This window comes from Melanerpes formicivorus, unplaced genomic scaffold (assembly GCF_026170545.1).
Source record: "Melanerpes formicivorus ecotype bairdi unplaced genomic scaffold, bMelFor1.0.p_v2 SCAF_2, whole genome shotgun sequence".
Classification (NCBI taxonomy): Eukaryota; Metazoa; Chordata; class Aves; order Piciformes; family Picidae; genus Melanerpes; species Melanerpes formicivorus.
Window position 1 is genome coordinate 51,150,068 of NW_027142354.1, and position 27,744 is coordinate 51,177,811.

At 47.0% G+C, this 27,744-nt stretch overlaps 2 protein-coding genes across 3 annotated transcripts in view; both read right to left on the reverse strand.

Moving 5' to 3' along the window:
- NEURL1B (neuralized E3 ubiquitin protein ligase 1B) overlaps positions 1–21,179 on the reverse strand; it is a 36,849-nt gene extending 15,670 nt beyond the window's left edge. The window contains exon 1 of one of the 2 annotated variants that reach the window (XM_068160189.1): positions 21,098–21,179. In XM_068160189.1, coding sequence (XP_068016290.1) covers positions 21,098–21,128 — 31 coding nt within the window. In that variant the 5' untranslated portion in view covers positions 21,129–21,179. Of the gene's footprint in view, positions 1–18,074; positions 18,193–21,097 lie in introns of those variants that run through there. The other variant, XM_068160180.1, reaches the window with a different exon arrangement.
- DUSP1 (dual specificity phosphatase 1) overlaps positions 9,953–27,744 on the reverse strand; it is a 156,701-nt gene continuing 138,909 nt past the window's right edge. Inside the window, exon 4 of the transcript XR_010989961.1 lies at positions 9,953–9,962. The gene's annotated coding sequence lies outside the window, so the exon portion shown is untranslated. The remainder of the gene's footprint in view (positions 9,963–27,744) is intronic.

Consider the following 27,744-nt stretch of genomic DNA (forward strand, 5'->3'; position numbering starts at 1 on the left):
TAGGTGTTCCTCCATAAAAGCAGAGCAGTATTTGCCAACAACATTAGGCAAAATCCCTTTGCTCTGATCTCTTTTCTCAAACCAGCAAACACAGGCAATTCCAGAAGGGCTCGGCAGCATTTTCAAGGCTGTTTCATTCTCTGTCTCCCATCACGCCCTCAAGGAATTAGATGAACTCCTGCATTGCTGCTCCTTTCAAACCGAGCCCCGCCCTCGCAGTGGCGAACACAAAGTTCAGCCACATCATTTAGAAGAACAGTTGCCTTGACATGAAAGCTAGCACCGGGTCTTGGCTCTCCTGGTTAAACCAACGTCACATCATGACACCAGCATCGGAGCCAAAAGACAGAGTGTGCAGCTGAAACACCAACGTCTCTCTCCAAGATCCACCAGCTGGCTCGAAGCAGAAAATAAACCATGACAGAAGGTCTGCTCCATGGATGAAAAGTGCTGATGGCAAATCTTCCATGACCTAGAAGCGATCACAGAGCCCCACAGCCTAGGGAGAGTCAGTGCTCTCCCAGATGAGGCAGGAATACTCTCCCAGCCCACTTTCAGACCTTCTGCTTTTTGGTGGTGAAGGAAATCAAACTTGACACAAAGAAAGCCGGCACATGACTTTGATGGTGTGGCATTTTCAGAGCAAAGTGAGGAACCCTGAGCTAAACCAATACAGTGTTGTGGATCAGGCTGCAGAAGCAGGGCCTGCTATCAAAAAACCTTCTGCTGGGTCTGTGAGTATAGGTAAGTCCACCTACGCTCACCTCCATTTTGCTCTTCCCCCATCTCTCTCTCTCTCTCTCTCTCTCCTGTTGTGCCTCTCACTTTGTGCAGTCATGAATTTCACTGCAAAGCTAGCCCCATCTTTATTACAGGCTTTTAGTTCTGCATATAAATAGCACTAAGAATACACAAAAGCCAGCGATTAAGCACAGGGAGGGGGGAAAAATCTCCTCTCCCCCGTATTATTAGTGAATCTGGGTCAATGAGTCTGCAACTCTAGTCACAAATTCTTAGACTTGGTTAATGAGAGACAGAGTGAGAGTGAGCAGGAGCAGGCTGGTAGAAAGGCAGGGTTCATGCCATAATCCCTGCTTAAGTCTTCTGGTGCGAGCGATGAAAGGAGCTGCATGATAGATGAGGAGCCTTGGAAATGGCGCAGCTTATTGTAATCCCTTACACAGGCCTGACACCCTGGTCCACTGGCTCATGTCAGTCAGAAAGCCCAGCTCATGAGCCAAGGAGCTTTGAATGATGTCAGGGATTTGAAAGTCCTAAAATATGGGATGCAAAACTAGATGGAACTTTTGGCTACTGGCTGAAGACAAAAGCATCCTGTCAGAAATAATCAGTCAGCCACTCTTACTACAGCTTTTATCGGGAATTCCTGGACTGTGTTCTCACTAACGTGCTGCATGTGCAACATGTTCAATTTTGTGCCCCAGGAGAGCAAACCTGTGCCTCTTACTTGATGTATTATGGTTTTACAAAATTGTTACCTTCTTTAGAAGGCTAAGTGCAACTTGGGGAGAGCAGATTGCTGCTCAGCTCACTTTATCTTCCAGTCCTAAACTCAGAGTCCATAGCATAGCTTTGGGACGTGATCATAAGCAGTAAGAAGCAAGCGGTTGACATCTGTTTAAGCAACTCCACAAATGGTTTCTGAGGGCTGCTAGGTTGGGAAATGAAATGTTTTCCACATCTAAATGCTCAGCTTGTCAGTCAACAATAAAAATATGCACTATGTGATTTATTGTTTTAATTGTTTTCTAGAAACAGACAATAAAGAACACCGTAAACCAAAGAGCACTAAAAGATGTAACACGCTGGGGTGGATTGATCTGTAATGAACTCAGCCGGGGCCCCAAAGATGGGAGGAGAGGACCAGAGATATAGATGAAAACCTTCACGTCCTCTAGGGTGATTGGGTTCTGCTTTGATTAACTAAACATAGAGAATCAGAGAACCAGAGAATGGTAGGGGTTGGAAGGGGCTGCTGGAGGTCATCTACTCCAACACCCCTGCTAAGACAGGTACACCTATATCAGGTTGTATAAGAACACATCTAGGCAGATTCTAGAAATCTCCAAACCCACTGGAAACCCATTTCTGTATGAAATGAGATCCAGTTTCCATGGATTTACAATACCAACCTATTTTGTTCCACTGGCTGTTGCTTTGGGCAGGTCTGAAGCCCATTGCCATTTCTAATGCATCATTTTTTTTCAATCAAGTGTGTTGTGCTCAAGGCAAGTTAAACCTAGCTTAGAAGACCAAGGATATAATTTCAACAGTAGCTTTGCTACACCAGTTTCCTTGCACATTTCCTTCTTCTGCAGCCTGACTCACAGACAGTCCCACAGTACATGCATCAGGTGCTTTTTTCCTAATGATCCTATAGTCAATAGAAGAACACTCTGCCTTCCGTGGCTTCAGTGCTCTGCAGCATGGCTCAAACGTAGATTTTCATGGAAGCAAGACAGATACAGAGATATTCTTCATTTTATAGGATGTTATGCCACTGAAGTCTGTCTCAGAGATCCTTTGCCCTTCCTCCCTGCTCCAAGCCTACTCCAGGCCAGCAGCAGAGACTGCAGATGCACTTAGGAGCAACCCAAGAGACCCAAAACCCTGCTGTATCAGAGAGTGCTGCTTGGTCCTTCCAGGCTTGAGGCCACCATGTTACTCTTGCTTTACAGGTGGGGAGTGACTCCATTGTTGTGCCTGCAGGACACCCACTGCATGTTCCTGACTCATCATATCCCAGTAAGAATATTTTTCACAGATTAAAGAGTTAATCTGGGTTTGTCTCCTTGTCCCCAATTCCTCTCCATTCATTAATTCTTCGCTTCCAAAACAACTTTTCGCCTACAGACAGCATAAACAGCTCAGAACTGGTTTTCACAGCAATGCTTTATGGTATGTTTTCCTCTTCCAACCCTGACTGTGATTTGTTGAAGAGTTACAAGAACATGTGAGTGGCGTAATCACTGACATTGAAATGGTCCATGCCCTCGCCCTCCTCCCTCGCTGCCAGGGGAGCACGTAAGGACCATTAATGCAAATAAGGCTCCCTGTTTCTGACCAGCTGTACCAAGTCATCTGCACTGGGGATTTATAAATAGTGACCATGTCATTCCAATGTTAATGGCTTTAAATAAAATTGGAGATTGAAATGCATTCCCTTTTATTACCCTCAGAGCAGCAATTCTATTCCATCCTATGGTTTCAATACAGGGCTCACGGAAAGAGTGCTGGAGCTTGGCACACCTTTCCTTGGCCCGCCAATGTGTTGCTTCCAGCACAGACAGGAACAAAAAGAGGGAAAGAATTTTGTTGTCTCTCTGATGCAGGAAACCCACCCATCCCCTACAGACCAGGAGCATCATAGCACTGCACCAGTGAGAGAAAAAGGATTGGAAAAGCAGCAGTGGTAACTTCACTTTCCACGCGTTGTTCTCTGAACACACATGAATACTGAATACAAGACAGTATTTGCCTTATCTTCAGCCTTCTGAATTCAGACTGTATACCATTTTTACCTGCACCCTTCACACCTCCAAAAAGCACATCTGGAAAAGGCCAGCACTTGAGATGTGCTGTCTGACAGCTGGCTGTGTACCCCCTGTACCATGCTACCGCTGAGCTGCGGTGTGTGATGCTGGAGCCCAGAAGCATGAGGAGCTGAGCATGTTTTCCACACTCAGTAAAAACACAAGAAAACCTTCCCTTAAGCACAGAAATTGTCCAGCACCAGGACTACAAAGGAAGAGAAGCTGCAGGTGAAATGAGAGATCGAAGACTCAATGTCTCCTGGGCTGCATCACAACAGCAGGTCAAGAGAGGTGATTCTGCCACTCTAACTCTGCCCTTGTGAGACCCCACCTGAAGTACTGCACCCAGCTCTGGAGCCTGCAAAACAAGGACATGGATCTGTTGAAGAGGCTCCAGAGGAGGGCCATAAAGATGATCAGAGTGCTGGAGCACCTCTCCTATGAAGACAGGATGAGGGAGTTGGCTCTGTTCAGCCTGAAGAAGAGAAGGCTCTGGGAAGGCAACATAGCTGCATTGACACTCCTGAAGGGGGCCTACAGGAAAGCTGGAGAGGGATGCATGCAAGGACAAGGGGCAACGATTTTAAATTAGAGCAGGGTAGATTGAGAGTAGATATTAGGAGGAAGTTCTTTACTATGAGAGTGGTGAGACACTGGAATGGGTTACCCAGAGAAGTTGTGGGTGCCTCATCCCTGGACATGTTTAAGACCAGGCTGGATGAGGCTTTGAGCAGCCTGGTCTAGTGGAAGGTGTCTCTGCCAATGGCAGGGAACTAGATGATCTTTAAAGCCCCTTCCAGCTCAAGCCATTCTATGATTCTGTGCTCAGCACTCAGAGTGATGCTGCAGAAGCAGAACAGAGAGCTGTTCAACTTTCTTCCAGGAAAACCTTACGATAAAAGTCAAAAAACCTGCTGTTTTTCTTTGCTTCAGATTTGGTACAGAGGCCTCTTTCGTCCCTATCTCCTCTCTTCAGAGTGGTCCTAAGGTCTCTCTTTTATTTTCTCTCCTAATTATGATTTCTCTGCACTCAAAAGACAGGAAAGAATTCAGCTGAAAAGGGAAAAATGGTGGAGCTATTTCAGTCCAAACAGGGGTGGATAACCGGAGAGCCATTAGACTTAATGGTGGCACCCATACAGGGCTTTCATCCGTCCTAAGGGTCCTGCAAAGCCACGGGAAAAGAGGGGAAAAGGCCTCTAGGAAGATGTTCTTTCCAGCAAGCCCTGCTCCCAACATGGCATAGCGTCGTTAAACGCTGTCCACAATTCCTTTTATATTTACACACAGTTTAAACAGTGATCTGGCAGCAAGAGGGGAAAATGCTTTGGGAGGAATGCATGGCTGAGGAAGCTAAATAAAGACATGGCCAGGTCTTCAATCATCCTATATTTTATATATACAAAGGCTGCGACTCCACTAAGCTTTTCTCAAACAATATGTAAAGAATCCAGAACAGGGCAACGAGATGGGAATAACTGGTTATAATTAAATCAGGGGCTGGGGGGAGGCACAGCTCTCTCATTCTGCCAGGCTAGTTTCCCTGGAGGCATCACAAAACACAAAGGATCTGTGGTGGCAAGATCTTTAATGGGTTATAGGTAACTGCACCGGGCTGAGTCCAGCCTGGCCTGGGTGGGCTGATGCCTGAGGCAAACACTCTCCCAGCAGGAAGAGTTTAAATAAATTGACTGGCCAGTCTCTTTCCAAGTCATCTGAAGGGCTGGTGACTCCACTTATGTACAGTCCAGACTGTACAGCAGTATCACCTATTTCGTTCACTGTTTTAGTTAGTGTTCAGACAAAGCTATAGGGGTGTGTGTGTGTGTTAATTACAGTACATCTTCAGAAATAGAGCACAAAATCTTTCAAAGAAAGAAAGAAACCAGGGGGGGAGGAATTAAAATCATCATTCTTTGCTGGCCCAGAAACAGAGGAAAGTGTTATACTGAAAAAAAGGGATGCATCCCTTTTTCCTTAGTTGAAATTTTCTTTCTAAATGCATAGTTTTCTGCTGTGCTATGAAGCCAGTCCGAGAGGCAGGTGGTTGTGCAACACTTGGCTGCTGTATGGCTTAGCTGCGAGATCCTTCTCCATGGCATTTACAGGAATTAACAAGAGGAAACAAGAGCCACTTCGAGACATTAAACTGTCCAAACAAAAGAAAATACAGTCATACCAACACTGGACACACAGTGACCTCAGCCCCTTTCTTCATCTCAACTGTCTTCAATTGTTTCAACACAAAAAGGATTTAAGCAACCAGGACGACAAGAGAGGTTTATTTTTAAGCCTCAGCGTCAATCTTCTTAACACCAGTGGGATTCGATCTGCGCGCACCTAAGTCAACATCAACGCTCTTCTCCATTTACATTCCCTTTGTGGTACCACAGCCAAGAGATGATAAAGGCAGGTGAACCAAAGGAATCTAGAGATGAGAGACAATTCCTTGCATGGTTGAAGATAAATGCCAGCTTTTTTTTTTGGCAAGAAAAAGGCCAAAGCCTTTTTTTTCCTTTTCAATCCCTCCTCCAGACTCATGAATCGCTCCCAAGAGATGTGTGAACTACACGGCAAGCAAAGAGCTCTGCAACCTAGCAGTGATCACCCATGGACATCTGCCTGCCAGAGGAGGTCCAGGCAAAATAAAGTAGTGGTTTTCATCACGTTTTCTCGCCTTTTTTAAGGTGGAGCTTAAGTGGTAAACTTCAAGTGAAGGCAACTTCAAAACAGTTCACTGCAGAGCTGTTGGCTGTTGCTATTTTTTTATGGCTGTGTTATTGCTTTGAATTCTTCATGAGGCATTTCCACCTATAAAAACCCCACTGTATAGTCAAACAGCACATTCCTTAGTAACTCTGGAATTGGAAATCTCAGAAATCCCACATGAAACAACACAAACATCTGCCTGAAACCTCCCATTCCCACCCAGATGGCGCTTGTTTCAATTAGCCAAATCAAACTTTAATTCGGTCACTCGCTGGCCTTGTTTGGATTTACTTGGAAGAACACACCTATAAATCACACATGAAAAACTGTGGAGAGAAACAATTTGTTTCTCTCTGGGTGGTTCTTCTGGCTCTTTCTTCTTTTTTTGTCTTTTTGTTTTTTTATCTTTTGGCAGAACAAAATTTTATTACCAGGCAAAAAATTAGACAATTAGCTGTTGACAACTTAGAGCCTCTGTTGCTTCTGGCCACAGCAAAACACAGGCAGCAGCATGGCTACTTGTTGTCCCTTTGCCTCTTTGGAATAGATGCACTGAGTGTCTCACATGCTACTGATCCCACTTGCATCATCTCCCAGGGACTTCTGAGCTGGAAATACACCGAAAAGAGGATGTACAAAAATCCTGAAGTCATCAAAATGGAGCCACACATGGGCTTCCTCCTGGCCGCCACTCCACTGGGCACTGCAGCTGCCACTGCTCACAGAGCTCCTTCCTGAAATACCAAACCTGAGCAGTCACTAGAAGAGAGTCAGGAATGCCCTCTTCTAAGCAACTCAATCACTGCAGTGATCTGTGCTGGCAGAAGGTGAGAGGCTCAGCTTCCTCTAAACCTCCCTGCATCCCACGTTCACGCAGAGTGGGCATACTCCCATCCACCCAACCCCTTGTCTGCCAGCATGTCCAGAACCTGGCTTCACATGAAGTGAACTCTGCTCAAGATATCTAAAAATAACGCTGAAAATCACTGGTGGTGGCCAGTGCCCACTCTGGCACAGATCTGTCAGCTCAGGCCCATGGAGGACTTCCAGCACCGATGTGCTGTGTGTGCCACAGCAAGGTGTGCGTGAGCCTTGGTACATCTGAGCTCTTCCTGACAGACAGACCAGAGCACCCACCAAAGTCAAACTCCTCACCCTTTGTTGGCAAAATCAGCTTGCTGCTTTCAAGAGCTGCTTGTGGCAGATACTAGGAGAGAAAAGGGCCAGGAACTGGCACAGCCTGTCTTCAGCATCACCCTGGGATGTTCACCATATCCTAATTGCCAGCCCGTCAAGCCTTCCTTACTCCTCCCATTTACCATGTTTCAGTGCCTGCTGAGATATGCTTGAAGCCACTGGTTACCAATGAGACAGCCCCTTCATTAGCACCACACCAGAATTATTTCAGACAGAACCTGGGATGTGGGGCCAGCAAACCTTCTGACCATCAACAGCTCAGGGCGGAGTACGTGCCTGCCTGACCACAGCAAATTCAGGGATGCTTTCCAGCTCAGCTTCCTACACACGCAGAGCTCAGGAAGACAGCATCATGCCCTCCTCTGTCCCTTTTTCTAGGCCACTCTGGTCAAGTAGGATCAATATCAGAAACATTTCATGCCGTTGCTAAACCAACAGGAGCCCTCACCCGCACACAGGCAGTGCCATATGGTCATGTATTAATGGCATATAAAAGCTGTCTGACTGCAAGTCTTCCTTTGCCTGGAGAACACAAGGTGCTGCAAAACAGCATCTTGTTAGCTTGAGGTGGTGCCTAACAAGGAGGAGCTGCTGGTGAGGCAATACCAGCAGATCTCCCACCCCCCCAGGGCAGACCCAGAGAAGCCCTGAACCTTTCCAAGACAGAGAGGCAAAAGTGGGAGCCTCCCCCAACATGGGAACAGTACTCCTTGAGTATTGCACAAGGCACAGGCCTGTACCTAAAGCCCTTTCCTTCCATCTCTGCCACCTGCCTCACACTGATGCCTCATTTTTTATAGCACTAACTGATGAATTTGGATTTTGTTTCTGCAGTTCCCCATCCTGTGATGGCAGGGCAGGAGCACAATGTTTTGGATGGGAATATTTCCTCCTTTGACAGACCTACATGTCCACACTGGACAAAGCTCCAGTGCAGTGTGTGCACATGGGGCCACCAGCAGGATGGAGCTCAGCAGGCATGTCTGTCTCCATCATTCACAACCACCACAGTCCTGGGGTTGCTCTCCAGAGTGGATCCCAGGCACTGCTGTGCCTACATCCCCTCTGCCACCAACTGTGACCTGCCCAAACACCTCTCTGGGGAAATGGTCCCTTCCCTGGACAAAGAGCACTTCATGGTCCCAAACCTACAACCCTCCAAGGCAACACAATGGTGATCTATAAGGCAGCATCACTCCTTTCAGCTGCTCTGTCATTGCCACAGAGACAGACAAGTCACAACTACTGCTCCCAGCACTGCTGTTAGCCCCAGGGATAAAGATGATGAAAAAGACAGGAAGAGCTTTGGGAAAGTGTTGAGTTGGTAGGGCAGAGACCTGAGCTGATGAGTCTGTGGTGGTGAAGGACGGCTGCAGATGCACAGCAGCAACCATTTAAAGTGATGCCCTGGCTCAGAACGGGAACATAGGCCCAGAAAGGGAAAACATAGCAATATAACCACAGAAAGGTGCTCAGCACGGACCTAACATTTCTGCCCATCACTGTAAGTCCATTGGAAAGGAGGGGGAAATGACTACCCAGTGCAGGGCTGGGTTCAAGAGACATGAGGCAGGGAGCAAACTGGGGAGGGGAAAATACAGTCGAGATCCAGAGGCACACAAGGAGCACTTTTCCCTCTTTCTGGGACTGTCTTATGGGGGAAATCTGAGCACCTAGCTGAGGGCTGCTTGGTGAGGTTTGGTGACTGAGCCTACAGGCGTGCCCATAGACTTCAGTATTTACAGGAGTGCAGGTTTCCTGCATGGGTGTATAAACATTTACTAAATAGGAATGCATACAAAAAGGAGGTTTGAAAAGAGTTTGTTTTAAATTGAGAAGCAGTTTTGACCTCTCTGGGAGGAATGTGCCTTTGCCCTCTGCTTAGAGATGGTCAGCTAAATGCTTGAGGAGGGTGGGAGAAATAGTAAACATGTTCATGGAGCTGGGAAGCAATATCTTTGTTTTGCTCCTAAAACTGGCTTTAAATATTTCTAAGAGCAAGAACCACTTCCAAAGAAACACAAACCCTCAAAAGTCCATTTTGAATGGGGGGCTAGTTTTTCATACAAATACATCTTAAGGGAGAAAAATGTGACTGCTTCTAATCAGTGATAAACTCCAGCTGTTCCACATGGGCCTGGTATTTCAGGGGAAAAGGGCTTCACAAAATATTTTGGGAACAAAGCCTCACAGTGTCCTCATGAGGCAGAGGAGCCAGCAGTTGATCTGGGAGCTTCAGGTCATGGGGGACCCCCACCCTGAGCTCCCCACCCTGGCAGCCACAGAAGGGGAAATAATCTGCACTGCTATTAGGAATCATAGAATCGATAAGGTTGGAAAAGACCTCAAAGATCATCAAGTTCCAATCTGTCACCCAAGACCTGACAGCGACCTGAAGTGCTGGAAACCATCACATTGCTTGTTTGAGGAAGCTAAGGATTGTTTTGACCAATTCATTGATGATGAAATATTAACCAAATGAAGTTTTGTAGCTGGCAACAACTCAAACTTCCATTATTTTTCTGCTTGGTAAAATCAGACTCTCCAGACAGCATCTGTCAATCTGATTATTATGTAGTTAAATGAGGGAGGGGGGAGAAAAATGTTCTCTCTCACCTGCAAAAAGCTCTCTGTTCCTTGTAATTATTTGCCTGGATAAATTTAATTTACTCCAGTTTTCCCTTATAGATTTGGCTGGTCAACTTAAACCATAAAGATTATGCACAGAAAAGCAGCCACAGCTGGTTACTAGGATACAACAAATCACTTAGTACGTTCCTCCAATGAATAATCCCAGCAGAACACAAACAAATCCAATAAATTATGAATTTCTCCTTCTCCCTTACATAAGCATTGGGGTTGCAGAGGCAGTTCTTGGAACCCTCTAAAATAAATTAGGATCTTAATTACTATGCAATAGCAAAACAAACAGAGCGGGCAGCCGAGCCTTGCAGGTGAGCTGCATCCTTTGTCTAGACATGAAAGTTATTTTGGAGCAAGGCAGGGTGCAAATGGACAGCAGATTCAATATTGCCAGCATCTATGTGCAGGCACTGGTGTCTGGCACGCTCACATGCCTTTTTAGAGGGGGGTAATGCAAGCAATAGGCTAAATTAATTTGGAAGAAGGCATTCTTATTTCAGAGAAAAAATAATAATAAATAAATCTCACTTCCTGCACCATTCCATGAATACAAAAGGTCTTACATAAAACCACTTAGTGCCAAATCTCTGAACTACAAGGTGAGGAGAGACGTGAGCTCTCCTGTGTTGGGAGGCGGCTGCCAAGTCCATCCATCGGAGGCCGGAATCCACGGAGCAGCAGAACTGATGCTGCTGATGGGCATAACAAACTGCAATCAGACCAAGCCTGCCCCAAGCCACTCAGACGTTTTTGGAAAGAGCACCCAAACTCAGAAGATTGATTTTAGACATTTAACAGCACTTGGTCTTGTGTCTGCGTGTGGTTGTCTCTCGCTCTGTCTTTTGCTAGCCCTCGTAATATCCCCTGGTAACAGCAATCCCCGGGCATGACTCAGTGCAGACTGCCGTTGGAGGCTGTGGTATTTAAAGCCCCCTATAGGGTCTGTCGGGTAAGATCAGTTTTTATCAACTAACTGAGATGGATTTCCTTGAAATTGTGACTTGCTAAGCTTCCATCCTTCTCACCTTCTCCCTTTGATCACATCAGCAGCACAAGCAGTGCTGTTCTGCTGCTGACAAATCACCCAGTAATTGCTATTTAAGACTCACAAATCAGATGCCTGAGTGAAGATCTGCCTCCAGCTCTTCAGAGGACATCTTTCCAGGAGAGATCCACCAAAATTCCTGGCATACTGAAATATCCATGCAAGTGCAAGGAAGCTCCACTGGGATCAAGCTGTCCCTCCCTGCACACATGGTCTCAATGTTCAACCTTTATTTTTCAGCCCTCTCTACTAAGGCTCTTGTACAGACTTGTCCCCAGCCTGTCTTGCACAGGGCTACATTCACCAGCCAGCCATGGACTCCCAAGGGGCACTGTGCTCCAGGGCAAATCCAGTGCTGATAGTCAGATAAAGTTAAACCACCTGAACAGTCTTTCCATTGTATAGTTTGTGCCCAGGAGCTGTCATATGAAAGTTACCTCCACACAATATACCTGTCAATGCTCTTTCTCACTAACAGTGAAGCAACAGCCAGCTAGTAAATTGTTTCAGCTGTCATGCTTAGAAACCCTTTCACCTGTAGGGCAAAGTATTCAAGAGTTTTAGACCAACCCCCAGAAGAGATATTTCTTGGGGGCACACTTCTTCGGCAGGAGCCTGCAGGGATTATCCAGCCCACCTTTACTTTCTGATGGGACCAGAGCTACTAATGCCACTACCAGCTGATGAATAACAGACTTGTTCTTTAAGACCTCCAGGAATAGAACAGAATAGAATAGAATAGAATAGAATAGAATAGAATAGAATAGAATAGAATAGAATAGAATAGAATAGAATAGAATAGAATAGAATAGACCAGACCAGGCTGGAAGAGACCTTCAAGATCATCGTGTCCAGCCTATCATCCAACACCACCTAATCAACTAACCCATGCAACCAAGCACCCTGTCAAGTCTCCTCCTGAATGCCTCCAGTGATGGTGACCCAACCACCTCCCCAGGCAGCCCATTCTAATGGGCAATCACTCTCTCTGTGTAAAACTTCCTCCTAACATCCAGCCTAAACCTCCCCTGGTGCAACCTGAGACTGTGTCCTCTTGTTTTGGTACTGGTTGCCTGGGAGAAGAGACCAACCTCTGCCTGTCTACAACCCCCCTTAAGGTAGTTGTAGACAGCAATAAGGTTACCCCTGAGTCTCCTCTTCTCCAGGCTAAGCAACCCCAGCTCCCTCAGCCTCTCCTCATAGGGCTTGTGTTCCAAGCCCCTCACCAACTTTGTTGCCCTTCTCTGGACACACTCCAGAAAGTCAACATCCTTCCTAAACTGAGGAGCCCAGAACATATACAGACATTGCAATCTACTGTATTCCACCAAGGCTTTGCATCAGTCCAACCTGTCCAGCTGCCTTCTGGAGAGCACGTATTCAAAGGTCCTGATCCTGTCTCCTCCTAAAAAAATCTAATTCACCACAGCCACGCAGCTGCTCCTCTTAGTAACATTTTTGGCTACCACTAGGACACTGGACCAGAGAGATCTGAAGCACCAAGTGTTTGCTGTTAGCAAGAAAAAAAAACCACACCAAAAAACCTCTATTCAACTGTGTCAAGTTCAAGACCCCAAGAAATAGCAATTTCCCCTCATTAGGAATTATGCTTTCAACCTCAGCATTACACCGAGCTGATAACTTTTGAACTCCACTCCATAAATTACAGAACACATTAAGCTGAGAAGCTGGTGTCCCAATGAGACCAAAACAGATAACAGGCTGAGAAAAGCTGTTGCCACAGTGCTAGTCACCGCCGAGGAAAGCGAGATAAACCTGAATGAAATTACTTCCTCTCTGCTGCCAAATGGGATATTCTATCTTTTACCTTCGGCTTGTCAAGGCAGAGCCAGGCAGATTTAACATTCGAGTTATGGAGGAAGGCAAAAATTAAACAACTTTTTTTCCCTTGGCATTTGGAAACCTGGTGGCAAACTTTTGCTCAGGGAAATTCTCTCCTGACCGACTGAAAAACAGAGCTTTGGAGGGCTTTTTGTGTTCCGCCTATTTCTCCCGCATAGCCTTAAGACTTCATGCCATCATTGCAAGAAACCTGAAGTCACAGACAAATGGATGGTTAAAATAGGACATTTCCCAAGTATAAAAGTCTCACTGTTATGTGGCATCAAGCTTTCCCTCCCTGCACACACGGTCTGAAAGTTGAACTTCTCTTTTTCAGCCCTCTCTACCAAGGTTCCACGGGGAAACAAGAAAACGGAATCTGTTCCACCAACTATGGAGCCAACAACTCTGCAGGCACAGCTCTATCCATTCTTCTCCCTTCAAAGCATCAATAGTTCTTTAAAAAACATCCTAAATGTGATTTCCTTGCTGCACAAAAAAAAAAGTTTTGAAATGCAGTTAAATGTTTTCTTCATTAAAGAATACTTCTGTGTAATTTCAGTAGCAAACAAGAAGTCATTTCGTATCCTCTGATTTGGTTTCTTTGTACCAGTTCTATTGGTGTAGAAAGGAAAAAATCACACGGTTTTGCTGGAGCAGGGAAAGGGTCTGATCCTCTCAGTAGTAGATCTCTGAGCTGCTCCACTGCCAGAGGTCTGAAAGAAGTGACAGAGAAAAAAAACTCCTGCGTGGAAAACAAGCCCAGCTTACACAAAGCAGAGGAAGATATCTCCCTGGACACAGAGGGGAAAAACAAATTAACAAGTAAGAAATCACTTTCTCCTCCCTTTCTCCTCCCCAAAGCCCCACTTCGACTGTTCAGACACCAGGAATGTAATGTTCCAGCACTCAGTAATTGAGACAACAGGGCACCCAGGTCTGAAGGGAAAAGCTAGCTCAGGTATGCTGAGATAAAGCTTTCAACCAGACGTCTGGTGCCAGTGATTCATGTCTTTTAACATATAGAAGTGAAAAAATACAATCATCATCAAGACATGGAATAATCTGGAGTAAACAGCATCTCCTTCCCACCAAGCATGTCCTCCCATGGATATACAACGACTTATTTAAGCAACCACCAGAAAGAGACTGCCTCAGTTAATGCTGTGGGGCAATCTTCATGTATTTGCAGCACAAAAAGAGATGGAATGTGGAGGTCTTCAGAGAAGTGGGAGGACTTCACCACCTAATGGCACTGGGGCCATCAAATACAGTAATATGGGCTGTTGACATAGCATCAGGCCCTTCCAGGACACAGCAGATTAGTGATGCCAAGGGCAAGGGAGCAGAAGCTAAGTGACAAGACAGAACAACAAATGGAAATGCTCCCATCATAAAATTTCCACCAGCACAGAAAAGCCTCCCCAAGATGTGACAAGAAGCCAGGTCCCTTCCAACACCTCTTTTTGTGTTGGCTGGTAAGTGAGTATGCATCTGCTCTCTGGGTAGAGTTTGGAGAATGCTTCACTGGCCAAGCTGCAATTTTTTGATGCCAGGGCACCCCAAATGAGCGTGTGGCTGAGGAGCTCATTAGGAGCAGGGAAAGTGCACGTCGTGAGTCAGCCCTGTGGTTTGGCTACCGTGACAGGAGCAGGGACGCCAAACTGCTCCGGGCACAAGAAAGGAGACAAACAAAGGAGATAAGACAGATGGAAATAAAAAGAGAAAAGATGGAAGAGATAGCACACACCTTCTCCATAAGGAAGCCCAGATGAGATCTGACACGTGTTTCAGGGAATCACACCTGGCCTCATCTCATCTTGCAGCTCTTGAAGCTACCCCAGCAAGTGAGCCCCGGCTCCTGGGTTCTTGCTAGCTCCACCCCTGCTTGGTTTAGCAGTTTGCTTCCCTTCTTCTCTCCTGAACCCACCAAATCCATCACAGTGACACGCACACCCCACCTTAGGGAAAGCCTACTCTTATTTTAGCTGCCAGCCCTCAGCGACAGGCTCTGTAAACAGCGCGATGCTGATGAGAAGGAAACTGTTTCCTTTCAAGGCAAGCAGTGCAGCGGGACACTGCCTGTCCAGAAGTGGGACTCCAAAACTCAATGAGCTGGAAGGCTAAACCCACTGGAGGTAAGGAAGACCTCTGCATTCCTGACTGAAAAGCCATCGAATGTGATATGCAAGGAGGATCTGTACTAGAATGAGAAGCACAGCATAAGCTGGAAGGTGACTCATCCTTTTCATGTCAAGTAAACATTAGTGCCCGCACATTCAAATTTGACTGCCTAAAGTTAAACACCTTAAACATACTTAAGCACCTCCATAGATTGTCAAATTATAACGTGTCAGGAAGTAGCAATTTCCTTTGCCTGGAGTGAGGGCTCACTAAGAGTTTTGCCTACACACAGAGACTTAGGGGTGTGATTTTAAGCATCTACAGCCGGGCCAGATGGTGACACACAGGTCCTTCTAACCTGCAGCAATTAGCTAGAGAAACAAAAGGGGAAAGGATCTGTTTGACAGATATCCTACCTCTTAGTAAAGCAATTCCCCTCCAGAGCATAAACAGTAGAACAGAAGTGAGGGCACCTGCCCAGCACTATCCAGTGTGAGAGTGGAGAGCAACAAAAAGCTCTTGCTTTAATGGCACACTTGGCAATGCAGACTGGCCATGGGGCATGACACACCACTCCACTTAGCACCGTCGTGATAGGTGATGCCTTCCTGCTCTCTGGTGCAATTGTTTCTCCAGTCTCAACAGCTGAGATGCCTGTGGCAGTGCTGAATTAATCATGCCAGTTGGCTGCAGCACATTTTTGGGTATGTACTGTGCAAGGCTGGTTAAAGATAGTCCTCAGTATACGATCAACCTGTTCCAGCTCTAAATCACATTGAAGGCTGAGCAGTTTCACAGGTTTCCCTTCAAAAAGTGGAAAAGCAGAAAGCTACAAAAGAAGCAGTGAATTAATTTCTCTCTCTCTCTTTTCTTTTTTTTTTTTTTTTTTCAGTTCTGTGACCTTCTTCCTGGAGATGCTTCATGCCTGCATGTTAATTAATTAACTCTCATATGCCCATGTGAACCAAACTGTTTCCTATCTCCCTTACACACAAAGAGAGACTATGAAAAAGCCACTTGCTCAAAGGTCATGCAGGGAGTCAGAAGCAAAATCAATGACAGGCTCTAGAAACCTTGTAACTCAGACTAAAAGAGGCAGAAAACCAGGCAAAATAGAGCTGTTATTGAGGCAGGATGAACACCTGTAATCAGTGTTCCTGAGAGTTGAACCAAACCCAAACCAAAAACTGGTCTGAACAGGTACATTTTTTCACTCAAACCAGAACAACCTGATGTGTTATTTTGTAGTTTTGTTCAAGTCAGACTGGAACCAAACCAAACAATTTATTGAACTAATTCTCTACTCACTGAGAACTCCTCCCTGCATTGGATCACTAGCAACTAAAGGGGCAGGAGGGGCCAGAGGATGAATCTAAACAAAAATGCCCTTTGAAGCTGAGAATTTAGCTCCTGGAAAAGGCAGGGACGCATCTTTGCGCCAGGGGAGGTTCAGGTTGGATGTTAGGAAGAAGTTCTATACAGAAAGAGTGATTGCCCATTGGAATGGGCTGCCCAAGGAGGTGGTGGAGTCGCCGTCATTGGAGGTGTTCAGGAGGAGACTTGATGGGGTGCTTGGTGCCATGGGTTAGTTGTTAGGTGGGTTGGATTGGTTGATGGGTTGGACGCGGTGATCTTGAAGGTCTCTTCCAACCTGGTTTGGTTTATTCTATTCTAAAGAAATCTTTCCACTACACAATCTGTGCTACTCTGTTCTTACACTGCAGCTCTACTGTAACTGGGACCCTACAACCATCACCACTTTGTGAAAGAATGGCAGATGGGAGCATCAACCTGGTGAGGGTCCAGAGTTAGTATTTCTGAACTGCTGAGGGAGGGTTAATTATGTAAAGCATTTTTTCTTAAGAATACAAAATAATTTCTTGAAAATAAGAAATTGAAGTAATTTCTGCCAGAATAAGCCCCCATTCTCCCTTGTGTTTACCAGACACAAATACCACTCATACTTGGTATTCCTTGCAGTTGTGAGGAAGGCTGTGGGAGAAGCACGGCGATCAGATCCCAGCCAGATTCTTAAAAGGGAAATTGGCTCCTTGGTTAAATACCAGTGACCCTATTTGGGCCAGGATCAACAACTGGATCGCAACTGGAAAGGCCTTTACTTGTGCTTCAGCCAGTGAGTGCCTCCTTCCTGCCCTGCCCATCGGCAGCTGTCCACGCTCGCTCCGCCACGACAAGCTGCCATGCACTGCAGGGACACTTGCTGCTTGCCCAGCTGTCTTAGATGTTGTCTCTTGCTTTTTCCTTCATCTTGCAGCTCCATGTAAGGACTTAGCTGAGTAGGGGGAGGTTTTACCTCTCCCAGTCTGCCAGTCCTTAAGTACCACTGGGCTCTTGGCCTCCCCTCTTCAAGGGAGGCTTCATGCCCCCCATATGGCTACTAACCATTTTTTTTGGCCCTCTTCAAAGTGTCTGCCACAGAAAGCAATTAGCATGGAGAAATCAGCACCAACCACAATATCAGAGTGCAGACACGTGCTGCTTGGGGTCTCATTCACCTCTGAGTTAACACAAGAGAGCAGCTCCCCTGTGGAGCACTGTAGGTGCCACAAAACCATAAAGCCAGTATGCTACCTATCCACCACCACCATCCACAGAGCCTCCCAGTCCACTCTGCAGGTCAGGACACATTCCACCCATTGGCGGCAATGCTGCACGCCTAGTTTATCACCTGTAGGAGACACAGAAGCAGGGTGCCTCAGTAATGAAGAATTCACTCTTGCCTAACCTCCTGCCCACAAATTGTCTCAAACAAAGGGCAGTGGTAAGGGGAAGGAGACAAGAAAACACCTGTGACCAGGTGTAAATTCCCACCCTGTGCTGGACACAATGCAGTAGGAGCTTCCCCCACTGGAGAGGAAGGAAGGATTGGCAATGGGCTAGTGGCTGGCGGCAGGAGCCAGCACCACGGAGAAGCCTGAAGGCAAGGAGGTCCTCCTCACCCCCATCGAGGTCAGGCCAGCCACAGGAGGCAACCATCCTGCTGAAGGAATGTGTCATGTATCATTGAGCTGTCATCTAGATAAGAGTGATTTCCTCCACCACCTCAGGACCGTTGTTAAGTGTATCTGACACATCTCCGCACTTTTCCATTCAAATGCCTCCTCAAGCGGTTCAAATATAGAAGCTGCCTTTCATTAGCCCTAGCCTATTACTCATTTCAATACCACTCTGGTTAGAAACCTCGCTGTTAATTTGACAAAGCCTTCATCCATTGTGTGCTAACCATCAGACACTTGGCAAGCCCAAGTTTCCCAAGCTCCCGATACAGGTTTCTCGGGCACCGACAGCATGTGCTCTTGTCTCACTACATGGAAATGTGCATGGGTTTAAAAATGCAGCAAGCACAGGAAATACATCTGAACAAACTTCAGTATAAAACTGAGCTGAACCACATTCGACAGGATTGTAAATTGAATTCCACTATTTGAGGAGGCTATTTCCATTTCTATATATAAAACCTGAAGTGTTGATTGTTCGGCTTTTCCAGGAGCCAGATGATGAAGGTTCCTCCGCATTTCCTCTACATTTGGATCAGAATGGAAAGACATTTTCCACCTTGAGCTACTCACAGTGAACAAAACAACAGAAGTGGAACAACATCTGTAGGCTTCTACAGTCGATCAATTTAACACAACAGGCAGGCAAATTTGAGTTTGGGGGTTTGTTTGTAACAAATTACTTCACTCCATGAGACAGGGGAGGGCAACTCCTCTGTGAGTTAAAATGAGAGTGAAAGTGCACTGCTCGGTCTTGCCAGGGTGAAGAAAGAGATGGATTTTGGACAGAGAAGAGGAAAGACTTAATTCTGATTGATTATCTTTGAGTAACTCTAAACAGTCGCAGCATTTATAAATAGGATCTCATCCAACAAGTCGGTCTTCCAGAAAAATCTTATAATTTTCAAGAGGACTGTTCCAAGAACAGCTCTGAACCTGCTTCCTTCTGTAATACCATCTGGATAATGAAAGACAAACAACACATCCGAGCACACCGATATGAAAAACTGCCGCACGGTGTCCAACTCAACAAAACACATTCGTAAACTTCCACGCTGCCAGCATCCAAAACCTCTTCTGCAGCCACAGGTTCGCGGCTTACGTTGACTGTAATTACTGCACCCAGCTGAATTTGGGGGATGGAGACGTTTCAGCATCTCCCAGAACGTTAGCAGACGGCGCTCAAGCGTCCTGCGTGCTCTCGCCTTGCGCAACTTGACAAATGTTTGCGAATGGACTATCCCCAGCAAAGCAATCCTTACAGACAGTCTCCACCTGGCAGGACAGGATGGAGATTTTTCTAGGCCACCAGAACAATGTTTGAGTTGGGAGGTCCGCATAAATCAAGTCTTTAGTTTTTTTTTTTCCCCCAAATGACTTTTCCTCTTTCTTAACAACTTCATTTGAAAGCACCGCTAGGAACTCTTTAATCACACAACTGCGGTGCAGCTGATGTCATCCCTTTTTTTAACTTCACGTGTGTGAGGCTGTGCCTACGAAGGCTGCTCAGGAGAGACTGTTCTAGCAATAGGCAGAATGGCTGATACAATTCTCAGCCTTCTGGAACAGCGCTCACAGCCAGATCCCACAGCCCAGCAGGTACACATATTTTTTTTCTCTTTGGGAAGTTCTTGCCTTACTGAAGTAACCTCCCCTTGACCCAAGGCTATTTCCCTGCCTCTTGCAGATATTTTTTTTTGCATGTGCCCCTTGGTATCGCCTCTAGCTGAGAAGTCAACCCACAAAATGAGGCGGTGCACTCCTCACAATGCCTCTATTTGCCAGTTGGTGAGGTATTTAGAAAAATTAAAACTTCCTTATTGTGAAAGGAGCTAATTTCCCATTTAAATGTAATAGAGGATAAGAGGAGATGCAAGTAGAAATCTAATCACAGGTTCATAGCCAAACCACAAGCATAGTAGCTTTCTTTTGTGCCTTGAAGGTCCCATGCACCCTCTCTTTGCAAAGACAATAAATGGCACATCCAAATGCAAATCTATTCCTCTCTTTATTTCTATATTCAGCTCCCTGGCTGATTACAGGGAGGCATGTGTGTACGTTCAATAGGTCCTCCTGCTCCTTTAAATAAGTTTAATAATACCCTTTTTATTTAGGGGATTGCAAAGCACAAAGGGTACAATGCAGGAGCCCTGCAAAATCAGAAAATAAAAGCAAACTAGCTGAAAATAAAAGCAAACTAGCTGAAGACAGAGACTGGCAAGGGCTCAGTAATTCAATCCTGCTGATTCTATAGAGACTAACTGCTTTTATTATACATCGGTTCTCTGAGGAGGAAAAAGCCCCACAGTTCTGAACTTGCAAAGGAAAAGAATCTGTACATCTCTTGTATAAGAGCAGAATTCACTGAAAAGGCAGTTTAAACCATGGCAGTCTACCAAACATTTCAGACTTGCTTTCAAATAGTTTTCTTCTGGTGGCTCTGAACAACGAACCACATTACAAAGTTGTGCTTTTTCACACACACACACACAGACACACACACACACACAGACACACACAGAGACACACACACACGCATTTTTTTCTTTAAAAAAAAAAACAAACTGAGGAGGACGGAGGCGAAAGCAAGCTGCTAACAAGATTCAGTGAGAGGCTGGGGATCCCTCCTTCACCTGCGAGAACAGCTCCACTTCACCCGCTTTTGTCGCTCTCACATGGGCGAAGCTGCGCCCCCCTTCAGCATCCCCGCCTCGGTGCCCGCCGCGGGGGGACCGGTACCAATCACACTAACAACAATTATTTCTTAAAAATATTCGGCTTGCCTAGAGCCGCTCCGCAGGTTCGCGGGGCTGGGACCCGGGGTCCCGGCTCGCCTTTCCCCGGGTCGCTCCCTCCGCCGCGCCCAGCTCGCCCACAGCATCTCCTTGGACGGGACGCGCCCCGCAGCCCCCTCCCCTCGCCGAGGGGCAGCGCAGCCCCCCGCGTCCCGCGTCCCTCGCCAGTACCTGCCAGGGTCTTGTGCACCGTGTTGCCCATCGCTCCGCTCGGCGGCGCGGCGGAGCCCGGGGCGGCCCGGCGCTCCGCAGGGCCATGGACAGCGCCCGCCTCCCACCGCCTCTCGCCGCCGCCCCACCTCCCGCCCCGCCCCGCCGCCCGCCCCACCGCCCGCCCCGCCGGAGCCGCCGCCGAGCCTCACACGCTGCTGCCCGCGGACCCCGGCCCCCCAGCCTTTCCCGAGTGCCTTTCTGGGACGTCCCCCGGCACGGGCCGCCGGGCTGTAACGAGAGTGAGAAAGCGCAGCGGGTACCGGCATCTGTTGCAGCAGCTGCCGGCCGGAGCGTTGGGTAAACACGGGACCGGCTGTTTCCGAGAGGGTCCGCAGGACCCCTGGAAACGGCCTTTGGCCTTACTTAATAAACAACCAAACCAAACCACAAAAGCAAAATTATTCTTCCTCCCTTAGGAAGAAAGCGGTTTGGAGAGCAGGAGGGCAATTCCAGCTTTACCCTTAGAACAGATCTTTCTGTCAGCAAAACCTTCCCAATGGGTACAAACTGCACTGGGAGTCCACAAACCCCAGCTCTTCTCCCGTCCGTGCCCTGTACTTACGGCGTGACCTCGGATCAGCCACTTTGCATCTCAGTGACACGGCTTCCCCGTCTGGGAATTGAGGGAATTAGCAAGAGCCATGTGTTGGCAAATTTGTTAATAGTTTGAAGCACACCAGTGCCATGGTGATGAAGGACACCTCAGCCGACAGCCTGAAGAGCAGCATTGACAAGATTTGCCACACTATTTCTCTCTCTTCCCATCTCAGACGTAAAAGCTCGTTTATAGCCCCATTAGGGAAGAGCAAGGGCTTCCTTTTCTTCACACTTGTGCTGCTGAGGGGTGGTGCTGCCAAGCCTTTCTCCTCTGAGGCAGTTTTCATAGTTTTTAAGAATGGAGAAGTGGGAGCATTGGAGATACAAAACATGCTGCAACCAACACACTCGTGGTGGCACAGGGCGATTGGAGAAATCCACTGTAGCCCTTAGCAGGAGTCACATCAGTGGACTGTCACATGTCCTGGGACACAAAAAAAGAGGTGGAAGGAAGGGGAGAGCCAAGCACCGGTAGCTCGATGGTGTGGCAGAGCTCTGTTGTAGGGAAGCTGAAATAACAAGCCTTTAATCCCTAGATCATATTGAACAGGTCAAGTATGGCTCAGGAAATGACTGGGGATAAAAAAAAACCCTAATTTTCAGTATTTTTTGCCATCATATGGATTTGTTAAAAATGGGATTATCGAATGAGACACCAGCAGCTGTTCTTAAAAACGCTTGCACCCATCTGCTGTCTCCTTAGATTAGCATGTCTCCCACTGTCTTTCGTGCCCTGAGCTGTGAGCCAGCCGCAGGAGCTGACAGAGGGCAGGAGCGAGTGGCTGCAGCACCGCCGCTGCCCTTCGGGGAGAAAGGGAGGGGTGCAATGTCATTCCGTTTACAGAGGGGAAAGTCCTCGTTTCACTAGGCAGCAGGAATGGGAGGCTTTGGCTAATCCCGGCCGGTTTCCCTCAGCAGGGAGTGGTAGTTGTTGTTTTAGGGCTTAAATGAGCCTTCAAAAGCCAGAGGCAACAGAGGGGTTCTCTGCAGCCGGGCCTTTGCGGCTGCCTACGAGCTGCCAGGGCAGCTCATGTGTGTGCCATGTGTGGGCTGTGTGCCACTTCCCCGGGGGCTGCCGCATCCCTCCATCCACACCCCGACCACACCAGCCCGGAGACAGTCACTGCCCGTCCCAAGGGTGTTCCAGCCCTTCCACCTCCCCAAAACCGAAGCAAAAATAGAAGACAATAAAATGGAAATGCACATCCTTAGGACGTGGAGGCAGCCTCCAAGAATGCAATCAACGCTCCTGCTTCTTGGCATTGTAAAAATGTAGAGTTTGTTAAAATTACCCGCTTCACACAGTGTAAAACAATAAGCATGAGAAATAGTTGAGCAAGGATGACTTCACCCTCCCCAGAAACCACACTCAGAAAGTACAAGAAAACCAGAAACCAACAGTGAGTGAGGACTGAAAGGCAATGCAAAGTCACTGCCCAGCCTGGAGAAATACAGGAAGGAAATCAACTGTCCCAACCAAGGCACCACAAATGAAAGCTCATTAGCATCTTAAAATTCTTTCTGCTCCAGTAAGTTTTGATAACTGTTGATAACACACTTCAGTAATTTCTTCTGTAAGCCTGGCAGATGGCTTCTCCTCTGAAGAAACTCCCTTTCCTCTCTCACCCTCATTTTGATCAAGGGACAGGGTGACCTGCATGTGCCTGTTATTTGCTTCACTATCTGCCTTCTCACAGATATAAAATAGTAATATCACCAGGCTCCTTCCTAGTGTTTTTATTGCTAGATCTTAAACCATTTTGCAGGCGAGGTGAGTGACATTTATTTGTGATGAAACCAAGGTACAAGGAACCCAGAAGACATGTACAAGGTCACGTCATTGGCCATGGGCAGACTTGGGAGCAGAGGAGCCACAAAACAGCTCTCAGGACTGGCCCTTCCAGCTGTACATACTGTACTGCGGCTTCTCCCTCTGCTTCTTCTATGGCACTCCCTAACAAATTCATCTTAGTGGGATCAGTGGAGAATGATCAGGGTAATACCATGCAAGGGAAAAAGTCTCTGGGAGGCTTTCTGTGCTACAGTGATGTCAGACATCTGCTTCTCAGCTCACTTTAATCACCTCTAAATCTTACTGTGCACGGATGTGTATCCAGGCTTTTAAAATACGGCACAAAAACCCCAAAAGAGAGACAAATTTCTTTCTGGATCAGAAATGTGGTGAATTCCATCCCAGGTTTGTCACAGAGAGGGATATGATGCAAGCTCTCCTATACCCGTGTAGAAAGGTCAGACCTCTCAGGAGAAGGCCTGGGCTGTACTGCCTGTTAGCAGTCACTTAAACACACAAAGACATAAACGCAGCGATTCTGGGGATGCAAATAGCTTACAAACAGCTACATTTCCACTGATTGATACCAGCCTGAGGTGATACTCTTCTTCTGACATCAGACTTATTGCATTGTTCTCGTAAATCCCTTGGGAGCTTGGATTTTGGGGGATGAAAAGACATTGCAAGATGTAAGGTATCACCATCAGCAGCTGCCATTCTTGTCTATCTAACAGATGGCAGTAAATAATGATAGACTCATCTCATTCAGCAACAGTGAGATAAAACACTGAACAATCTGTCCATCTTTCCCTTCAGGGCAGCAAGCCCTCCTGCCCTGGAGCAGAGCAATCTCCTCCAGTCCTGCCTCCAGCTTCACCCCAGGGTGCACTCGCCCTGACCCACAGAGCACAGCTGCAGTCACTGCTGGCAGCCTCCCAGCACGCACCAGTTTTACTCCTCCACTCTCAAACTGGCCAGTTCTGTCATTCTGTATTCCTCACAGCTGACTTCCACTGAAACCCTGCAGGCTCCCCTTACTCCCTGCCTTTTACCAAAGAGCAGATTCCTGCTTGCAGGCATTTCCCTCCAGAGATGCACATACCCCTGCTCCACATCCTGGGGTTCACACCCCTGCACCTTCAATTCTCTGTTTTATTTTTCTCCTCTGTGACTCTAAATCTGAGTAGATGCTTGGAGCCCTATCTGTCCAGAGCTCTGAGACTGTCCAAACCACTTCCACTTCCATCACATCTCACCTTGAAACATCTCCCTCCCCTACTTAGCAGGAGCTCCCTGGGAATTCTGAGAGACTGCAGACAAAAGATACCCTGTAGAAGTACGTGAATGGACTGCCTGAGCTCTTCCAATACCACCATGTCTAAAGGAGCACAGTTACTCTGACATGCACATCATACAATACATCTTCTTCAACTAGTACATTTCCATCACAGATGCATCAAGCAGTATCATGGAAATTATTCCTTCCTACTGACACATGAACAGCAAAAATCTGTGCTGAATGGTGGTGGTGTGTTTCCTCCTATAGAAGTCATGATCCTGCCAGCACCCTGTCTTTCCTTCTTCATCCTATTTGTTAAACTGACTGTCCAAGAGAGAGTAGATTTGCCCTGGTGAGGCCTCATCTGGAGTACTGCGTGCAGTTCTGGGCTCCCCAGTTCAAGAAGGACAGGGGGAGTGCTTGAGAGTGCTATGAAGATGATTAGGGACTAGAACATCTGCCTTATGAAAGAAGACTGAGGAACTTGGGGCTTTTTAGCCTAGAAAAGAGAAGTCTGAGGGGGGGGTGTTAATCAATGCTTATAAATACTTAAAGAGCAGGTGTCAGGAAGATGAGGCCAGTTTCCCTTCAGTGCTGTCCAGTGACAGGACAAGAGGCAACAGGCACAAACTTGAACTCAGAAAGTTCCATCTAAACATGAGAAGGAATTTCTTTATTTCATAGTGGCAGAGCCCTGGAACAGGCTGCCCAGAGAGGCAGTGGAGTCTCCTCCTCTGGAGTCATTCAAAACCTGCCTGGACACCACCCTGTACAAATTCCTCGAGATGAACCTACTCTGAGGGTGGGGTTGGCCTAGATGCTCTCCAGTAGTCCCTTCAACCCCTGTCATGCTGTGATAAAGGCAAGTGTTCCTCATATCACAGCTTCCCAGCCTCCACACCTCACCTATGGAAGGAGAGTACTAATAGGCTTTGCTTCTACTTAGAGTCAGGGAAATAAAAAAGAGGGGGAAAACCCCCCCAACAGTGTCCCCTGAATTCCCATAACACCCATGTCAAGAGGTATTTGTTTAGGAGGGATGGATGTACGGAGCGTCCTCCGGCACTGCGCAAAGCCATCCTGCCACCCACGCCTTCCAACTGCTGAAAGCAATTACTTCCCTCCCCTGCTCTCAGCACTAGCACAGGATGCACAGGGTCTCCACAGGTCATGAACAGAAAGTGGGTTTTACTTTTTTTTTTCCTCTAAGAAATCAAGGGAAGCAGGAGCTTCCAGCACAACAGTAGGAAAATCTTCCAAAGATCTTCTTGAACTGGCCTTGACTATGCAGCAATCGAAGCTGCTTCCTGATCCAAGTCTTTATAGCCTGCTGGAGATTTGGCTGCCTTGAGGCTTATTTACCCAAAGCTGGGGAGTTTAAACCACGTTTTCTGGGAGATGGGGCGGAATAGTCTTGGGCCAGAAGTGACCCATGGGATCTGACACAAATAGGGAAGCGCAGCCCACAGAGATGGATCGGTCCTATGGCCAAACAAGCCCTTCAGGGCTTCAAAAGAAGCAAGGACCATCTGCCCTGACCACACTTCTAGGTTCAAACTGCAGCAAGTGGCTGTAACGTGCACTAGCCGTGCAGGGTATGGAAAAGTAATCTCTGAGGAGATGCCAGAGTGACTCTCAGCCAGAGAATGTGTGGGCACTGCTGGCAAAGAGGACTCTGCAATGGATTCCTCAGCTGCAGGAATTACAGACCAGGCAGAAAGAGGAAAAGGAAATGGTGAAACCACAGTGTGGAAAACTACAGTTCAGTGGCACTTGCACAAGCCACATCCCAAACGGCTTTGGTAAGCATAACAACACAGTCCCCAAATGGCAGCAGTCACAAAAGGCTGAAGCCAGGATGGCAGTGAGGACAGTAAGGTGGCAGGGGAGGACAAGGAGAGCAGAGCCAGCAGAGAGGAGGTATCAATGAGGAGACCTGGTGAAAGAAAACATCTTTTCCTGAGCAGTGTACATTGGAGCTGACTTCTCTGCTGTGTTACAAATTGCTCTAGATAAATGGTTTTTTCTCTCCAGAGAGCCCAAAAGCATCACCATGGGTCAGTCCTCAGCCATTCCATAGCTCCTGGGGAGAAGAGTGGCTTCTGGCAATGACCAAACACAGCTCCAGCCCTGCAGCCCTCGAGGCACCAGCACTGCTGGGAGATGCTCCATCTGCGAGGCCCAGACAAATGCCCTTTCCTTCAGCGAGGGCGGCGGGTGGGTTGGGCCCATGTAAGGAAGAATTTCCAATTTAGAAACAAACAGAGGCAGTTCCTATTATTGTTAGTGAAATGTCAGCATCTCTGGTCCCAAGCACCACCGTCAACAAACAGGCTCACAAATGCTCCTTCAGCATCAGCCAAAATACAATCCATGAGAGCAGCTATAACTCAGCATTCACCACACACATAACAAGCTGTCCTTTTTCTCTTCAAACCCAGCCTTGTCCACGTAATTTTAACATAAAGGAACTAGTTGTGGGCTGTGTTATCAAGTGAGTCATCATTTTATGTGCCAGTGTAATATGATGCAGAAGAATCTTTGCCACACCAGTATGGATTATGCATTCTAATCTCTTAATTTGGACTGTTAGTGCTGTGGTGGCTGTGACTGGAGCAGGAAAGAAAGAGCAGGTTGTCCTAGCCTCTCTCCTGCTTTGCTGTGTGAGCTTCACAAATTAGTTACTCTTCTGCCTTACTTCATCTGCACAGCAGAAACACACCTGTGTCCTACAGCAGGGCTAGCTAATGTTCACACAGCAGATCTGAAGAACATGACATAAATGCAAATTATTGTTTTTAATAAGGGAAGAAAAGCAGGAGGACTTGGCTTTGGCTGCAACAAGCTGATCTTGAGAAGTACTATCAAGAACTGAAAGGAAGGAGTCTCTGAGTGCTGTACACTAGTCACAAGCTAATTTGAGAGGATGATTTTCAG